Source organism: Aethalodelphis obliquidens, unplaced genomic scaffold (genome assembly GCF_003676395.1).
Source record: "Aethalodelphis obliquidens isolate GAN/ISIS:26980383/991018 unplaced genomic scaffold, ASM367639v1 scaffold27, whole genome shotgun sequence".
Lineage (NCBI taxonomy): Eukaryota > Metazoa > Chordata > Mammalia > Artiodactyla > Delphinidae > Aethalodelphis > Aethalodelphis obliquidens.
In genome coordinates, this window is record NW_020837971.1 from 6253716 (window position 1) to 6271231 (window position 17516).

At 39.2% G+C, this 17516-nt stretch overlaps 1 protein-coding gene across 1 annotated transcript in view; it reads right to left on the bottom strand.

Moving 5' to 3' along the window:
* The window catches only part of RELN (reelin), a 517734-nt gene that overhangs the window by 428979 nt on the left and 71239 nt on the right, over positions 1 to 17516 (bottom strand). The window contains exon 2 of the mRNA XM_027123841.1: positions 9507 to 9617. Coding sequence (XP_026979642.1) covers positions 9507 to 9617 — 111 coding nt within the window. The remainder of the gene's footprint in view (positions 1 to 9506; positions 9618 to 17516) is intronic.

A 17516-nucleotide genomic window follows, 5' to 3' on the forward strand; every position in this document is an offset into this window, starting at 1 on the left:
TAGGTGACTGGAAAGGAATAGAAGGAGGCTGGGAAGAGATGGGGGTTAGGGACACGCAGGGCTAAAGCAGAGAGGGCCTTTTTTTAGTCAAGGCTTTTTTGGTTGTAATAGAAACCAACTCAAGCTGGCTTGGTCTGTAAGTGGAGTTTAATGACAGGCTATAGACCCGGGTTTGGATTATGGCTTTGCAACTCCCTGTGTGTGACCCTGGTCAAGTTACCTGCCCTCTCTGTACCTTAGGCTCTTTACCAACAAGATGAGCATAATTATAGTAGGATTTTTGTTAGGATCAAAAGAGTTAATACCTGCAACACACCTGGCACATAGCAAGTGCTTGATAAATGTTAACTATTTTTAATTGTTTCTTAGAGCCCAAGAATATCTGAGCCTGGTGGGAAGAAAGCCTAAAATAAGAGCCTGCAAAGCTCTGATACCCCAGGCAGCGTTCTGTCTCTCTCTTCTTCTCCTCTCTCTGCACGACCTTCCTCTGAGCCACTGTGGAGGAAGGCTGCACAGGGCTCCCAAATATTTACATGTGCCTTGATCCAGCTCATGAATTGTTGAACTGTGACTGATGAGTCTTAATTCCAAATTCCTGTACTAGTAAATTTGAATGGCTCAGCTTAGCTTGTGTATCCCGTGGTTTAAACTGAGGCCAAAGGGATAGGATAAAAACATGCCACAGTGGCCTATCTCCCTTAAATGGGAGAAAGGAGGGCAAAGGAGTAATTTATCTTGATTTCTAACTATTTTCTGGTCTGAACCATAGAAAAGGTGAAGCTATTTGCATCTTCAGAGCTGTTAGAGCTGCTGATGAGTTATTTAAGGATTCTGGTGGTACTTCAGTTTGCATCCTCCTTGAACTTTTCCAATTTGCACAGCCCTAACTCCTTTTAAGAATCTGGACACTACCAAATATAGTATATCACTTAAAACTGTAGTATATCCATACAATGGAATATGATCTAGCCATAAAAAGGAATGAAGTACTGATATATGCTACAACATGGATGAACTCTGAAAACTTCATGCTAAGTAAAAGAAGCCAGACACAAAGGGCCACATATTATATGATTCTGTCTACTTGAAATGTCTAAAACAGGCAAGTCCATAGAGACAGAAAGTAGATCAGTAGTTGTCAGAGACTAAGGGGAGGAAGGAATAGGGAGTGGCTGCTAACAGGGATGGGGTTTCCTTTGGAGGTGACAAAATGTTCTGGAATTGGATAGTGGTGTTCATTGCACAACCTTGTGAATATACTAGAAATCATTGAAAAGTACACTTCAAATGATAAATTTATAGTATGTGAATTATATTTTTTTAAAAAGTATCTGAGACTGTATATGATGTCAGAACACCTGGTTTTAGTCTTCACACCTACACTCTCTCTCTTGCAGAGTCACCACTTGCCCTTCCTAAGCTTTGTCTCCTTACCTATACATTGGGGCAGGGGCTGAGCCAGGCTCTACCCAAGGTACATTTCAGCTCCAAGTTCTATGGGTAAGAAATTGGGTGCAGGACTTCCTTGGTGGCACAGTGGTTAAGAATCTGCCTGCCAATGCAGGGGACACGGGTTTGATCTCTGGTCTGGGAAGATCCCACATGCCGCGGAGCAACTTAAGCCCTTGTGCCACAACTACTGAGCCTGCGCTCTAGAGCCCACGAGCCACAACTACTGAACCTGCATGCTGCAACTACTGAGCCCCCGTGCTGCAACTAAGCCTGTGCGCCTACAGCCCGTGCTCCACAACAAGAGAAGCCACTGCAATGAGAAGCCCACGCACCGCAACGAAGAGTAGCCCCCACTCGCCGCAACTAGAGAAAGCCCGCGCAGCAACGAAGACCCAATGCAGCCGATTAATTAATTATTAATTATTTTTAAAAATTGGGTGTATTTCCCCCACTCCAAATTAATGTCACCTCCCACTTTCATATCTTCTGCCACTTGAAGCATCTTGTCATTCTGTTTCCTATTTCAAAGAAAGAATTCTCACTTCTTTCTGAGTGTTTAAAAAAAAAACACCTATTTTGAGCATATATACAAGGCAGTTGAATAGATAATCTCACTTAACCCACCTAACAACTTTGTGAACTGGCCTGTCTTATCAACCTCATTCTACAAATGCAGACACTGAAGCTCAGGGAAGGAAAGTATGTGGTCCAAGGTAGGAAGAAGCAGGGCCAGGCATACAGCTGGAGCTGCCTCACTCCAGAGGTCACGTCATGGCCCCTGCACTGAGCTGCCTTTCTCCACTAACTCCTCCACCTGGCCCAAATCTCATGTCCCTCAACATTTTCTCTAGCAATTTGTCGATTAATGAATCCAACAGTTTTATTCATCATGCCCATTACTCTAGTAAGTGATTCTTTTTAGTGATTCTTTTTAGATTTAGGAACTGGGAAATATCCCTGAATTCTTTGTCATATGTCAAATGCAAACTATATAACAGTATTTCTTAATCAAGGTAATGCTGGCATACCCAGATGGAATGAATAAAGAACAAACTTAGTCTAATACCCTATAAAGAGGAAAAATTAATGGCAATTTCATCTCTTGTCAACTATGCTCTTTGTACTATTGACTACAGTAATTTGTTTAATTAAATTATAGTCTTCGTGTTAATTATAGATCATTTACCATACCCAATAAAAGATCATGCTTCCAATCCCTCAATGTGTTTAAAATTCCTCAAGTATGTTACAAAGCATTTCTTTGTAAAGAGACAGACAAAATAAATTTAACAAGATCACCTGAGTAATTAAACTTAATTGCAGCTAATAAATAAATACCACTACTATACAGGATGTTATTTAATGAAGTTGCTAGTGGCTGCCCCTTCTTTACAGATATTATGGCCTAAACATGTGTATGTATTCATAACACGTGTATGTCTCAGTCACACAGACAGGATACCTAAGACTGAGCTATAGTTAATGTCCAGGGATGCAGTGGTCCTGGTGATACTTAGTAAAGTTGTAAAAAGTTCTAGTTAGTTTTAATGTGAAGGATATCCAAAAATTAGCTTAAATAGACCCTATGTTTTTATTCTTAGTGACAATAAAACAAAGTAGTAACAAAAGCTTGCATTCTGGAAATGAAAGATTAACATACAATCTAAATCCACTGGTAAAGTACACATTCTTATTAACTAGTGACCAATATAAGATTTACTAAAATTTGAAGTCTTAAAATATTTACTTTGCTTTGTAAATCTATCCCTATTCATCTAAAGTTAGACTGTCATATCACACTGGAAAAAAATCAGATCATTAAGTTCTAATACTGTGCTTCAAAGATAATGCTGAAAATATTAAATTTTTATGGTAGTTACTTAATCTACTAAAAACATGACAGGATTGACTGAATCCAAGAACATATCATGGATCTGTTTACTACATTTTCTCCCCAAACTTAGATTCCATCAAGTCTTGCCCTTTTAAGAGTTTTATAAATTAACAAATGATTGACTCTCGAATGGCTAATTATTACAGAAAAAATAAATGAAACACATAGGCAATTATAAAGGTTTACGTGAAAAACTGCTAAAATGGCTGATGTATTACCTGAGTAAAATTATCTAGGAATTGCAAAGCAATTTATGCAAGGTCTAACAAAAGTTTAATTTATGCACGGTCTAACAATTTGAAGTGTGGCTGCTACCCATCAGACGTGCAAACCTGATTCTCAGGTTTTAGAGAGCCAGAATACCAAAAACTGAGTAATATGCTTTTAGAGCCAGAATACTAAATATTGAGTAAAATGTATTTCAGTGTCTGGAAAAGGAACAATTTTTGTATGAAAGGATATTCAAATAGCATTTCACTGAGCAACCATAATAAGCCTTGAAGATTTATATGACTGCGCTGGAATTCAGTGCCAAAGACAAGAGGGAGGCATTTTTTTCTGGGATACACAAAGAGATACCCGTAATTAAACATCACACTTCCCTAGAGCAGCATGTTTTCTTATACTGACAAGCAAAATGAGGTATTTAAAATCATGCACTGCTGGCATACAGTCATCTTTTGCATAGCTATTGTTTTAATGTATTTCTGGCTATTAGGCATGTGTCTATTTTTGGTCAGTGAGGTATGATTTAAAGAATTCTGGTTTCCCATAAAAGGCTGTAGTTATGTTAGTGGAATTACATTTATACCACAGTATCTTAAGGATAATTATGGCCTTATTTTGGCTGGTCATACACACATTTTATATTCAAAAGAGAGTGGCTATAACTTTAGTGTAATCAGTATGATTAAAATTAACTATAAGCAGAAAAAACTTTCTGAAGTACCTTTTCAGACTCAACTATATGTTTTACTTTGCCTTATTTATCACAGCTAGTTAAACATATCACACACTAATTCCACGACATATTGGGAAAATGCCAAACAAGTCATGTTTGCTTAACAGTCTACCAGTTAAGTCAGGGCCTAATGATAGATTATGTATTCAATAATTCTTTTGTTCTAGATCAAAGAATGCCACACTACTTCAGCCTGATCCTACTATAACTACTAAACTACCAAAAAGCAGCAATTCTGTTACATGTTCTATGTCTTCTATAAGACTTTTCCTCTACTTTCTCACCTATACCCTACTCAAATTGAATTTTTTCTGTTTTATTTAAATTATAAAGAATACATTAAACTTAAATACCCAAAAACTTAATGTGCTTTTGTTTCCAAAAATGACCATTTACCTACAAAGACATTTAATCTTCTTCTTTCTATTCTATTATTTATGAAGATTAACTGTTTAACAATATTCAGGTATATTATTTTATTTTTGTACATCTTTATTGGAGTATAATTGCTTTACAATGGTATGTTAGTTTCTGCTGTATAACAAAGTGAATCAGCTATACATAAACATATAGCCCCATATCTCCTCCCTCTTGCATCTCCCTCCCACCCTCCCTATCCCACCCCTCTAGGTGGACACAAAATACCGAGCTGATCTCCCTGTGCTATACGGCTGCTTCCCACTAGCTATCTGTTTTACATTTGGTAGTGTATATATGTCCATGCCACTCTCTCACTTCGTCCCATTTTACCCTTCCCCTTCCCTGTGTCCTCAAGTCCATTCTCTTCATCTGCGTTTTTATTCCTGTCCTGCCCCTAGGTTCTTCAGAGTTTAATAAACTCAAAATGGATTAAACACCTAAATGTAAGGCCAGACACTATAAAACTTTTAGAGAAAAACATAGGCAGAATACTCTATGACATGCATCACAGCAAGATCCTTTCTGACCCACCTCCTAGAGAAATGGAAATGAAAACAAAAATAAATAAATGGGACCTAGTGAAATTTAAAAACTTTTGCACAGCAAAGGAAACCATAAATAAGACGAAAAGACAGCCCTCAGAATGGGAGAAAATATTTGCAAACGAAGCAACTGACAAAGGATTAATCTCCAAAATATACAAGTAGCTCATGCAGCTCAATATCAGAAAAACAAACAACCCAATCCAAAAATGGGCAGAAGATCTAAATAGACATTTCTCCAAAGAAGATATACAGATTGCCAACAAACACATGAAAGGATGCTCAACATCATTAATCATTAGAGAAATATAAATTATAACTACAATGAGGTATCACTTCACACCAGTCAGAATGGCCATCATCAGAAAATCTACAAACAATAAATGCTGCAGAGGGTGTGGAGAAAAGGGAACCCTCTTGCACTGCTGGTGGGAATGTAAATTGATACAGCCACTATGGAGAACAGTATGGAGGTTCCTTAAAAAACTAAAAATAGAACTACCATACGACCCAGCAATCCCACTACTGGGCATATAACCTGCGAAAACCATAATTCAAAGAAGAGTCATGTACCACAATGTTCACTGCAGCTCTATTTGCAATAGCCAGGACATGGAAGCAACCTAAGTGTCCATCGACAGATGAATGGATAAAGAAGATGTGGTACATATATACAATGGAATATTACTCAGCCATAAAAAGAAACAAAACTGAGTTATTTGCGGTGAGGTGGATGGACCTAGAGACTGTCATACAGAGTGAAGTAAGTCAGAAAGAGAAAAACAAATACCGTATGTTAACACATATATATGGAATCTAAAAAAAAAAAAATGGTTCTGAAGAACCTAGGGGCAGGACAGGAATAAAAACACAGACGTAGAGAATGGACTTGAGGACACAGGGAATGGGAAGGTAAGCTGGGACGAAGTGAGAGAGTAGCATTGACACTACCAAATGTAAAATAGATAGCTAGTGGGAAGCAGCTGCATTGCACAGGGAGATCAGCTCAGCTCGGTGCCTTATGACCACCTAGAGGGGTGGGGTAGGGAGGGTGGGAGGGAGACGCAAGAGGGAAGAGATATGGGGAGGAGATATGGAGATATATATATGTATACATATAGCTGATTCACTTTGTTATACAGCAGAAACTAACACAACATTGTAAAGCAATTATACTCCAATAAAGATGTTAAAAAAAAATGCCAAGTGACCAGTGGGAGACCTGAGAATTTGATTATGGAGGTCAAACTACCATCAATGAGCTTCAAGTTCAGAAGCCTCTTCAGACTCTGCATCCTAGGGCTGGTGGTCATGGGAAGACTACATGCAATTTAAGCTAATAAAAATACATTCTAATTAAGTGAAACTGCCTTTTTACAGCTTTCAAAGTCACAACAGAAAATGTCTTAAAGCCTAAAACCCTTAAAGAAAATGTCTTTAAATCATTTCTAACAATTTTCAATTGTTAGTTGTTTGTTTGGTTACTAGCTAAAATCTGAGGCAATATGATACATGCCTTTTATATGTTCTTTCAAAATGTGTTTATAATATACTACAAATGATATTTAATGATTTTTCTCATTTAAAGGCTCCAACTTGGTAAACGATGGTTATTTCATGCAGCCAAGTCCTCTCAAATCATCTGGGTCTAAAAACTTCAGAAAAATTCCACCTGAGACCTGTTTGTGTCTGTGTGCTTCCTCCTCACCCCCACCAAAGGAAGTATATGCAAGTCCTGGAATGAGACTTCAGGTTTCAGCTCAGACTTCAGCAGCAGCTGCTTCAGGTATCGAGATTTATAATTTTGGAACACCTAGTTTTACTGAGTATTTTGCCATTGTCATCAGCATTTCATAGATGAGGAACTTAAGCTTAGAGAAGTTAAACAACGTGGCTGAGGCACATGCCTAACGAAGGTCGGGGTATGGATCTGCAAGCAGGTCTGCCTGACTGCACGGCCCACTCTTATCCCCCCCTAATATGTTCCTTCCAGTCCAGGCTTGGCTGATGCCAGCCTGCACCTGAACTCCTTCCGTGCCTTGTCACATCAGACCTTTAACCACAGAACAGTCTTTCTGCATCCACTGCTGGACCCGACAGTTTGTTCTCCACACTGACACCAGAGTGATCTCCTCAGCCCAAAACCCTCAATGGCACTCTCTGCTTAAGATCTCGAACGATCTGGCCCTGGTGTCCTCTCCAGCCTTATCTCTTGCCCTCTTGGTTCCAGGTCAGCCACTCCAAGGTTTTCTTTCCATTCCTAGAACACAGCCAGCCTCTTCCCACCCTGAGGCCTTTGCATCTACTGTTCTCTTCTTCAGGTATGCTGTGTCCCACATTCCACAGACCTTTAGGGAACTAATTCCTACTCATCCTTCACATCTCAGCTCAATACCACTGCCCCAGGAAAGCCTTTCCAAACTACATGTCATTTTACTCCAGACTAGATCTCCTTTCTCTGTCACGCCCTTTCCCAGCACTCAGTACCTTTCCTGCCTAGCCCCTAGCAAGATTTACTATAACATATTTACATGGTTATTTAAATAATGTCTCTCCCATTTAACTAATGTAGATGAGTGGTTCTTAAAACTTAGTGTGTATCAAAATCACCTGGAGTCCTTATTAAAAAGTGATGCCTGCACCTCAGCCCCCCAGAGTATCTGATTCTCTGAGTCTGGAGCAAGGCCAGGAACTCTATATTTACAAGTTCCCAGGGATGCTGAAGATGCTGGACCCTGGACTGATCCAGTACAGTGGTTCTCAACTCTGGGTAAACATTAGAATCACCTGGGAGCCAATGCCAAGCCGGGCTCCCACAGGTTTTGATTTAATTGGGTTAAGGTAGAACCCAGGACATCTTATCTCAAATACTGCATACTTATCCTAAAAACGTTTTTATCTAAAATTTAAATGTAACCAATGTCTTGTACATTTTTATTTGTTAAATCTGGTAACCCTACTTGGAAATCCTATTGTAACATAACACGTAGTATGTTATATATTTATGTACACATATTATATATATGATTGTAAGCTGACCTTTCACTTCTACAGAGCACAGAAAGGGTGAGGCTAAAAGAGTGGAATTTTTAGACTTAAATTTTTTTTCTTAAGGATTAGACCTTACAAGTAGTTACCCACAGATTATAAAAGCTTATTTGGTATCTAAAATGGGGCAAATCCTCAATGTCAAATAATTTTAACAGGATTATTAAATGACTTCTAGGTTCCTTTAAGCCCTGAGGCTGTGAACCTCATCTTGGGCCAGCAGGGTAACAATGCAGCCTCAATATTATTGCTCTGACATCAAGCAGTGAGTTATCTGGGCAGAGCTCTGCTGGGACTCAACATAGACGAGATGTTCTTTCATATATCAAAAGTAGGTAAAATTTATTTATTTAATAAGTATCCCAGAAAAAATAAAACGTTGAACACGTGGCTGCTTTAGATAATGCAATTTTGTCTTTCTCACATCAATGGAGGAAGTCTTGTGCAGTTTTCTAATCTTAGAGTAGGATCAGTGATTTCATGTCTTATATAAAGACATGATATGTTAAATTTGCATTTTTGATGCTGTAAAGGGTCTACTTAATTTCAGCTCGGCATGTTTATCGAATTATGGGTAAACTATAGATTTCCAAATCGAGAATCCTCTGTGATCAGTGACCATCATGTAGCCTTCTGCCTCTCCACTTAAGTAACCCTCCAGGTCTCTGGTTTAAGGACAAAGACGCCATATAAGTATTTCAAATATTAAATCACATTATTTTATGAATACTCACAGAATGTAATCATTTCAACAATTATTGCTATCTTCCACTGTGTGTGATGCTTACTTGCCAAACAATGTGACACTTTTCATCTATTCAGGATTTTAAGAACTGTTTATAAAAACAGGCTACTGAATAGATGCATGGGCATCAGAATGAATTCCAATTTCAGCAACCTAAATGACAGAACACAGGAATCTACTCAAACCCCATAGGACCAAGTGTAATAGCAGTAGTACACGGAGAGAGGGATAGAAAGACGGTAACACCAAGCTCATGGTTGGTTGCATATTTACATGATTTATTTCAATTCACCTAACCTCAAGCAAACACACAAATATCACTTCAGATTATTTTTTCTGAAATAATAAATGTCAAATACTTTTAAAACGGATATTTCAAAAAATAAGACCTGTAACTGTATAAAATGTAGACAGTCATGGGTTTCTTATGTCAGGATAGCTTACCAAATCCAAAAGCACTGGATCCTCTGATGCTCTGTGAGGCCTGAACACTTGTAGATGTGTATAGTCCTGTCACCAGTAAGCCATCAAAGAAGGTGCTTGTTGAAATTGTCACTGAAATACAGGGGAAAAAAAGAAACCTTAATTAATACAGTCAGAATAATGAGATACATTTCTGAAGTGTTAGACATTGTCAAAACAATCTTTACTCATTATTAACAAATTATTTTTATACTATCCCTACTTAGTATTTTCTTTATATTAGAAATTACAGAGGAGGAAAAAGAAAAAAACAAAAGCTCAGAACTCCAATGTCTGTAATTGCTGGTCCTAAATTTAGTACATCAGTCCCACCTTTCTGCATTCATTTACACTTTCCCTAGCTATGTGCAAAATCACTGGAAAATAATGTAGTACTGAATAGTCAGTTTCTCCACCTCCATCACCACCCCTGAAGGCAGTCAAAGGCATTGCTGGAGTTTTGGCACTGTGATGAAACACTCTTATTTATTTTAATATTCAATACTGTGGGAAACAATCTTACATCAGCTGAAAGCAGAATAGTAAGCTGCACTGCATTTCTTATTGTTACTCTATGTTTCATAGATGAGTCCCCCGGAGTCTTTCCACAAAAGCGGACTAATTTGCATGAAGACAGTCAGCCTTTCTCCCTTTGAGAACAGGAAAAGAAGACCACTACATGCTTTAAGTTTTAGAACAAAGTCTACAAGAGGAGTCCAAATGGTTTTACAACCAGAAAATCAGGATGTTCCTGGGGAAAAAAGAGTCAAATTAAGTGTATCTTGTACACTACTCAGGTTTGGCTTATTAAAAAATTGTATCTTGCTCACCACCCTAAAAGTTGATAATAATTTCCTCCTTGACATAATAATTTTTTCTCCTGCATTGCCTTTATTACATCAAGATGAAGGCATTTGTAGGAAGCAGCCAGGAGAAGGTAATATTATTTTGGTAGTACACAGTACAAGGCTGTCATAAATGCTTGCCGGCAATAAGGAGAATGACCAGAGTGACATTAACTGTGATGAGAATGTTTAAATTAAACTCCAGGAAATCCAGTGAGTAGAGTGGAATGGTTTGAAACATCCATATTATAAAACATAAATAAGACACATGTATCAACAGAACAGCCTGACATCATGCTACCCCCAAAATGGCATTGAATGTTGGAATAAATCATCTCCGTATCCTTTAATAAGATAATAGCTAGTATTTTGAGTGCTGGCATATAAACCACATGAAAACCATTCAGCAGGGCACTGAGATAAGTAGTTTACATGTATTATCTCATTTCATTAACAAAACATCTCTATAAAGGGGGTACTGTTATCATTCTCAGGATACAAGTGAGGAATCTGTGACACAGAGCAATTAAGAACTTTGTCGAGGACCATGTGATAACATCGGAACCTTTTTGATGCTGTTACCTGGCTTGTCTCCCATTTTCTCCCTGCCCTACACCTACCACCCCCCACCAAATCCCAAAGTGGCAAAGTGGCCGTGGCTAAATTTTTGTTTAATAACCTCTTTCCCACATTATTCACATGCATTATGAGTATTTGAAAAGCAAAATGAAAGCTACAGGAGTCAATATCACCGTTACTAGCGAGGAAGAGGGCCAAAGGCAGCCAGGAGGTGTCACCTATGGCACCGTGGGTGAAGCCCTAGGCCAGATAAGGGATGAGATCTGGTACTGGGCCCTCATCTACTGCTCCCTGTTCTCCAGCAAAACCACTTCACCTCTCAGAGTCTAAAGTTCCTCATTTGTAGAATAACACCCTGGTCGTCAGCCCCCTGTTTTGCTTACCCCAGATTCCCACAGATGGTTGTATTGCTGCCTTCATTCTTTGGTTCAGCGAGGTAAAAAGTGCTTAAACTGCTTCTGTGCCCCATTCAGGAGGTTTAGAATTAGGTTACTTCCTGTTAAGTTGCCTATACTAACCACTGAACTCAAGTGCTGTGTCTCAGATAGTCCTTCACAGCAAATCAGACCCAAGCTGCAGAGTCTTACTGTGGACCCACGGGACCTCGCTTTTACCTACTTCCTCTCAATCCACTCCACTCTACTCCAGCAAGATCGCACCAATCCCACGTTAATGCACAAATGCAGCCCCTGTGGACTCCTCTGCATTCCTTTATGCTTCTACTCTGGTTCCTATTTCCAAGATTCTGAAAAATGTAAGGGTTTTATGTGTTTGGGATTGAGGCAAAACTGAATTTGAGTCTCACCTCTTTCTACCTTTGTCCAGGGTGTGACCTTAGCGTGAGTCATGGACTCCCCATATACAAAAGGGAATCATAATACTATCAGGTCTACTGTAAGAAATAAAGACAAATACATATTATCTATCAATGTATCTAGATCCTTAACACACGATCATGCACACAGTAATGAATCAATAAAAGTCAGTTACCTTTCCCTGCCCTTTTTCAGACCTGGAAGCCCTGCTTTGCTCCTCCCTTCCTGAGAACTGGGGTCCTGTACAGACCTCCTGGCATCTCCCTCGCCAGATGCCTGGGTACGTCCAATCATTGGACTACCCACATCTGAGTCCTACTGCCTGCCAGGATTCTCCATGTACCCTTCCCACCCACTACTTTATTTCCAACCACAGTCCATCCACTCAAGTCTGAGCTGTGATCTCAAATGGGCCCAAGATAAATGAGCATCCCCAGCTTGTGATTAGTTTAACTGTTTTTCCAAAAGATACTCTTCAAGCATCTGTTCAATGCTGATTTAAAACAGACGCTAAACACTCTCGGAGAAGTGGCTGAGAAAGAAAAGAACCACGCATGGCAGCTCTCAATTTTTCTTCTACTCAGCTATTCAGCTCTGGCCTCAAACAGCTATGTCCCTCCCAGCAAAACATAAGCCCTGCCATGTCTACCATGACAATTGATAAATTCAATTTATTGGTGGCTTGCACATATCTAGGGAAGTTTCAATAGCTTAGAGATGTACATCTAGTAAGCTATCTGGGTGGCCTGTGACTCATTTGGAAACTGAGCATGGCCAAGGTCTACTGTGCTCCTTAGATATCCAGCCAGACTGTTAATCCTTTCCAGACCTCCCCCTCTCACCTACCACCCAGTGCCTCTCCAGACCCAGAGGATGAAGCAAATTCTATCTTAACTCTTCCACACACCGTAAGAGGAGCCTGCTTCAGATCAGTTCTCTTCTTTACTTAGATTCTTGGGTGCTGAAGCAGCAAGGTCTAGTGAAAACAGCCCATGAATAAGAGAACTGGACTTCATTCCCAATATTATTAATTTGCTATGTCAGACTGAGCAAGGTTTTCTCTCTGCTTGGTTCTATTCCTAGTAGTGATGTGAGTACCTATTATTTGGTAACCTCAAGGGCAGGTGGGCTTAAATATGCGAGAAATCGTTTCTAAACATTAAATGACTTGAAAAAAAAAAAGAAATTCGTAAGAAAAACACTTACTACTCTTAGAGACTCTTGGCTTTAAATACCTTCCATAAGCTGACTACTCTCAAATTTCTATCTCCAGTCCAGACCTCTTTATAAATATACTCCAGATACATATCAAGCTTCTGCTCAACACCCCCGCTTGGATGTCCACAAGACGTCTCAACTTCAACACGACCAAAACTGAACACCCACCCCACCCTGCAAACCTGCATCTCCTGCAGCCTTCCGCAACTCTGCTGATGGCAGCACTGTTGTTCCTGCTACTCAGGCCAAAAACCTCTAAGTCAATTTTGGAATCACCTTCTCCCATACCCTGAATGCAGTCCATCAGTAAATCCTGCCGGCTCTGCCTTCTGATCATATCCAGAATCTGACCACTTACCACACTGTTCTGAGCTACCATCATCTCTCCCGTTGTTGCATTAGACATCAATCTGGTCTTCCTGGTTCTATCCTCTCTCTACAGCCTAATCTCAGTGTAAGAGTCAGAGGAATTCTTTTTAGACATCCAATCATGTCACTCCCCTGCCTACAACTCTCCAATGCTCTCAAAGTCTTTACAGTGGCCAACAAGGTCCTATGTGATCTGCCTCCGTGCCATCTCTGTTCCCATGACCTTCTGCTTTCCTCCTGACTCACCCCACTCCAGGCACACTAGCCTCCTTGCTGTTATTCAGATATGCCAAGCCTTTGCACTAGCTCTTTCCTCTCTGCCTGGGACTCTCTTTCTGCAGATATGTGAAGGGCCAATTCCCTCACCTCTTTCAAATCAACTCAGATGTCACCCTCTCAATGAGGCCTGCCTTAACCACAGTATTTAAAATCACAAACAGCCCCCCAGTCCCCGGTCTCTGCAATATCCACATTTCCAATGCCCCATACTTTGTTCTAACTTCCCCACCCCCACTTTTTTTCTATAATTATCACCTTCTAACACTGATATATTATACTGATATATTTACTTAAAGTATTTTTTGTTGATTATGTTTATTGTCAGTCTCATTCTGTGGAATGTAAACTCCATCAAAGCAGGTATCCTGAGTGTTTCTTTCAGTAATATATCTCAAGTACCTGAAACAATTCCTGACACTTTTGGGTGTTCGATAAATATGCATGGAAATATTTATTCATGAATAGCTCATTCATAGAAAAGTGAAGCCAGGTTGTCTTATCTTCAACTTGTTTCTAGAGGAAAAGTATGTTGTGAATCCCAGACTTTGTCAGTCAGATGGATCCCACTTGGAGAAGCCACATGGGGAAAAAAAAAAAACAGAGAAAAGTTGGCTATTTCTATATTTAAAACATTTTCCAGAGTGCAAGACAGATCAATGCAGACAGAAACTGACTCAGAGACCAGCCAAAGACATTTGTTAAAATGGCAAACCAACTTCAGTATACATACGTTCTCAGATACTGTATGTTTATAGACATCATCTAAAGAAAGAGTTCCCTGTTAAAAATGAATTGATTATCATCTATTTTTCTGCCTGCTGGAGTTGGGAATTTACTTTTTAGGGAAAAAATGAGATTTGCCTTTGGAAAAAGTCTCCACTCTTGACACTGTGGAGCAAGCATTCCCTTTCCTCCTCTAAACAGATGTAATGCATAATCCATACGTGAACTGGTTGGTAATTGGTCTCTGTTTTCAAGAAAGAGGAAATGTTGCTCAGACTCTTACGGAATTAAAGACATATCTTCTGGGCACCAGGTCCCTTTTACTCAAAAAGATAATCGGTCTAATTTCTGTATTTAAGAAACACCTGACACAGTTTTGATTCCCTGCTAGCTTGTAGGAAAAGTCAGAATGTCTGCAGCCCACATGTTTATATCGACGAGAGCACTGGAGCAAATCCATGAGCAATCTGAGTAAGACAACAAAAACTTTACACCGAGGCACTTTGACTTTGAAACAATGTGAGGGACTTCCTTCTCTCTGCCCTATTCTCTCCCTTTCAACAAATATTTCCTCTTATCTCTACCTGTAGCCCCCGGTTAGTCTGTCAGGGTTTCCTAAAAACACGCACACACACAAAACTCCACAGAAACAAATAACTGTTTCCAATATCGAGGCTGCTCAGTGTGGTGCTCTGAAGCTGTCCTTACCTGTGTAATTCTGCATCATTAGCTTCTGCAGAATTCGGTTTTCCTTTGGGGCCTCTTCCCTCATCTTACCTTCTGAGATTTTCCTGATTCCTTTCTACCAAGCGTCATAGGATCTCCAAACTGCACTGACTCTTACTCTACCTACATGCTGTATCTTGACTTCCCTTCTTCTAACTCCACTGGGACTCACCCTTCAAGCACTATTTTAGCTTCTCTGCTCTTAGCTCATCACTTGCATCCACCAACTGCTGCCATCCAGGCAACTGGAATAAACTTCTTGAAAGTGGAAGGGTGATGTATGACAAATTAAAGGAAAAGTTTACTATACACAGCACTAATATGGCTACTGACAGAAAATAAAATTGAAGCTCACATTTCTGAATGTAAAATTATTTTAATATGCATATGAACTAGAAAGAAAACTTACAATTTTCATGGTTATAATATTTGGCTCAAGTTGATTAAATATAGATACCTGTTGTCTACTATTTTAAATAAACTATACATGAATCATAGGATTGCATATGTGGTAGACAAAATAGATATACTAATTGCAGAATGTAAAATACATAGTACTAATTCAGATTACAGCGATTTTTGTAAGTTTCTGATACCCTGATTCAGAATGGTATAGTCTCAACAGCATAATTTAAAATGTTCCAAAGCTAATGTCATTTAAAAACGTTCCCTTTAAAAATATTTGTATATGAAACTACCTTTTTGTAAATACTAGTTAAAATATGTATACTTGGGTACATTAGCATGGAGAACAATTGCACAAAATATTTATATTTGAACTGCCTTTAAGATAAATAACTGTTAGGAATACCTGTATCTAACTGATATTTAACTAGCCCAGTTGATAAGCAAACCCTTCATTTTCTTTCCAAGATTATCAGCCAAATGTTCTAACTAATATGCTAAGTAGGGAACAAATAATATTTTAGCAATTCACTTAAAAAGAAATGTATTATATGAATAATTGCTGAATCTAGGTAGGGGGTATACAGATGTTTGTTGTGCTAGTCTCCTTTGTTTCAGAAAAATTTCATATTAAAAAGTTGAGGGAAAGAAAGGAGCTTAGTATAAATACACTTATAAATGCACTTAGGATGAGCAAACTAACCCAAACAGTAAAAATGCACTGCAAGGGCTTCCCTGGTGGCGCAGTGGTTGAGAGTCCGCCTGCCGAAGCAGGGGACACGGGTTTGTGCCCCGGTCCGGGAAGATCCCACATGCTGCGGAGCGGCTGGGCCCGTAAGCCATGGCCGTTGAGCCTGAGCATCCGGAGCCTGTGCTCCGCAACGGGAGAGGCCACAACAGTGAGAGGTCCACATACCACAAAAAACAAAACAAAAAAAAACAAAAAGCACTGCAAAGTACTTAATACATTCAGACTTTAAAAACTGTATACCTTCTATGAGCCAAGAGCTGTGTTAACACTGTAATTTGGGTTTTATTAAATAGAAAAGCAAAAAGAGATATTTGGAACTAGTTCCCTATTGACAAAATGTTTATAAACTCTATCTGATATCCTAACAACTCTAGTTATTTTATGCAAATTTATCGCCACCATGGTATTGGAGCCACCAGTTACCCACTTCAGACAGCAACGGTTTATGTAAAAATCATCAAATAATAATGTAATGACTTTAAATAGGTAAATATTTACTTAAAGAATTCAGTCTGCCTTATGATCTACTTCTTTCCATGGTTTTACAAATTTTTATGGTAAATTTATAAAATTCTTCCCCAGAAGACTTTTTTTTTCCTTAGAGTCAATTTTTCTATCTTTTATATTTTCGCATTAAACTGCTGTATGGAGAACTAGCTATTTTAATTATAGAGAAAAAAAGCAATATATATATTATGGATTGCAAGTAGTATTTTGAACCTATCAGTACATTTTAGGGAAGAAATAAAGCAAGTATATTATTACCTATGATCAGAAAGCAAATGTGTCTTATCAGATCACATAATTCCCTTGTTCAACAAACATTTCTAGCTTCCTATCATTCACAGATTACAATCTTATATTCAGTGTGATTTCAAAGTCCTTCAGGTTGTGGCCATAACCAGTCTCTCCAGTCAATTTTCCCCATTTCAGCTGAAAACATCCTTTGATCCATTTAAACTAGAACATGTTCTTTACCTCCCTATCTCCTTCCTTCCTTCCTCCCTCCCTCCCTCCCTCCCTCCCTTCCTTTCTAGCTGTGTTGGGTCTTTGTTGCTGCGCACGGGCTTTCTCTAGTTGCAGCAAGTAGGGGCTACTCTTCGTTGTGGTGCACGGGCTTCTCGTTGCGGTGGCTTCTCTTGTTGCGGAGCACGGGCTCTAGGCGCGCGCGCTTCAGTAGTTGTGGCATGCAGGTTCAGTAGTTGTGGCTCGCGGGCTCTAAAGCGCAGGCTCAGTAGTTGTGGCGCACGGGCTTAGTTGCTCCGCGGCATTTGGGATCTTC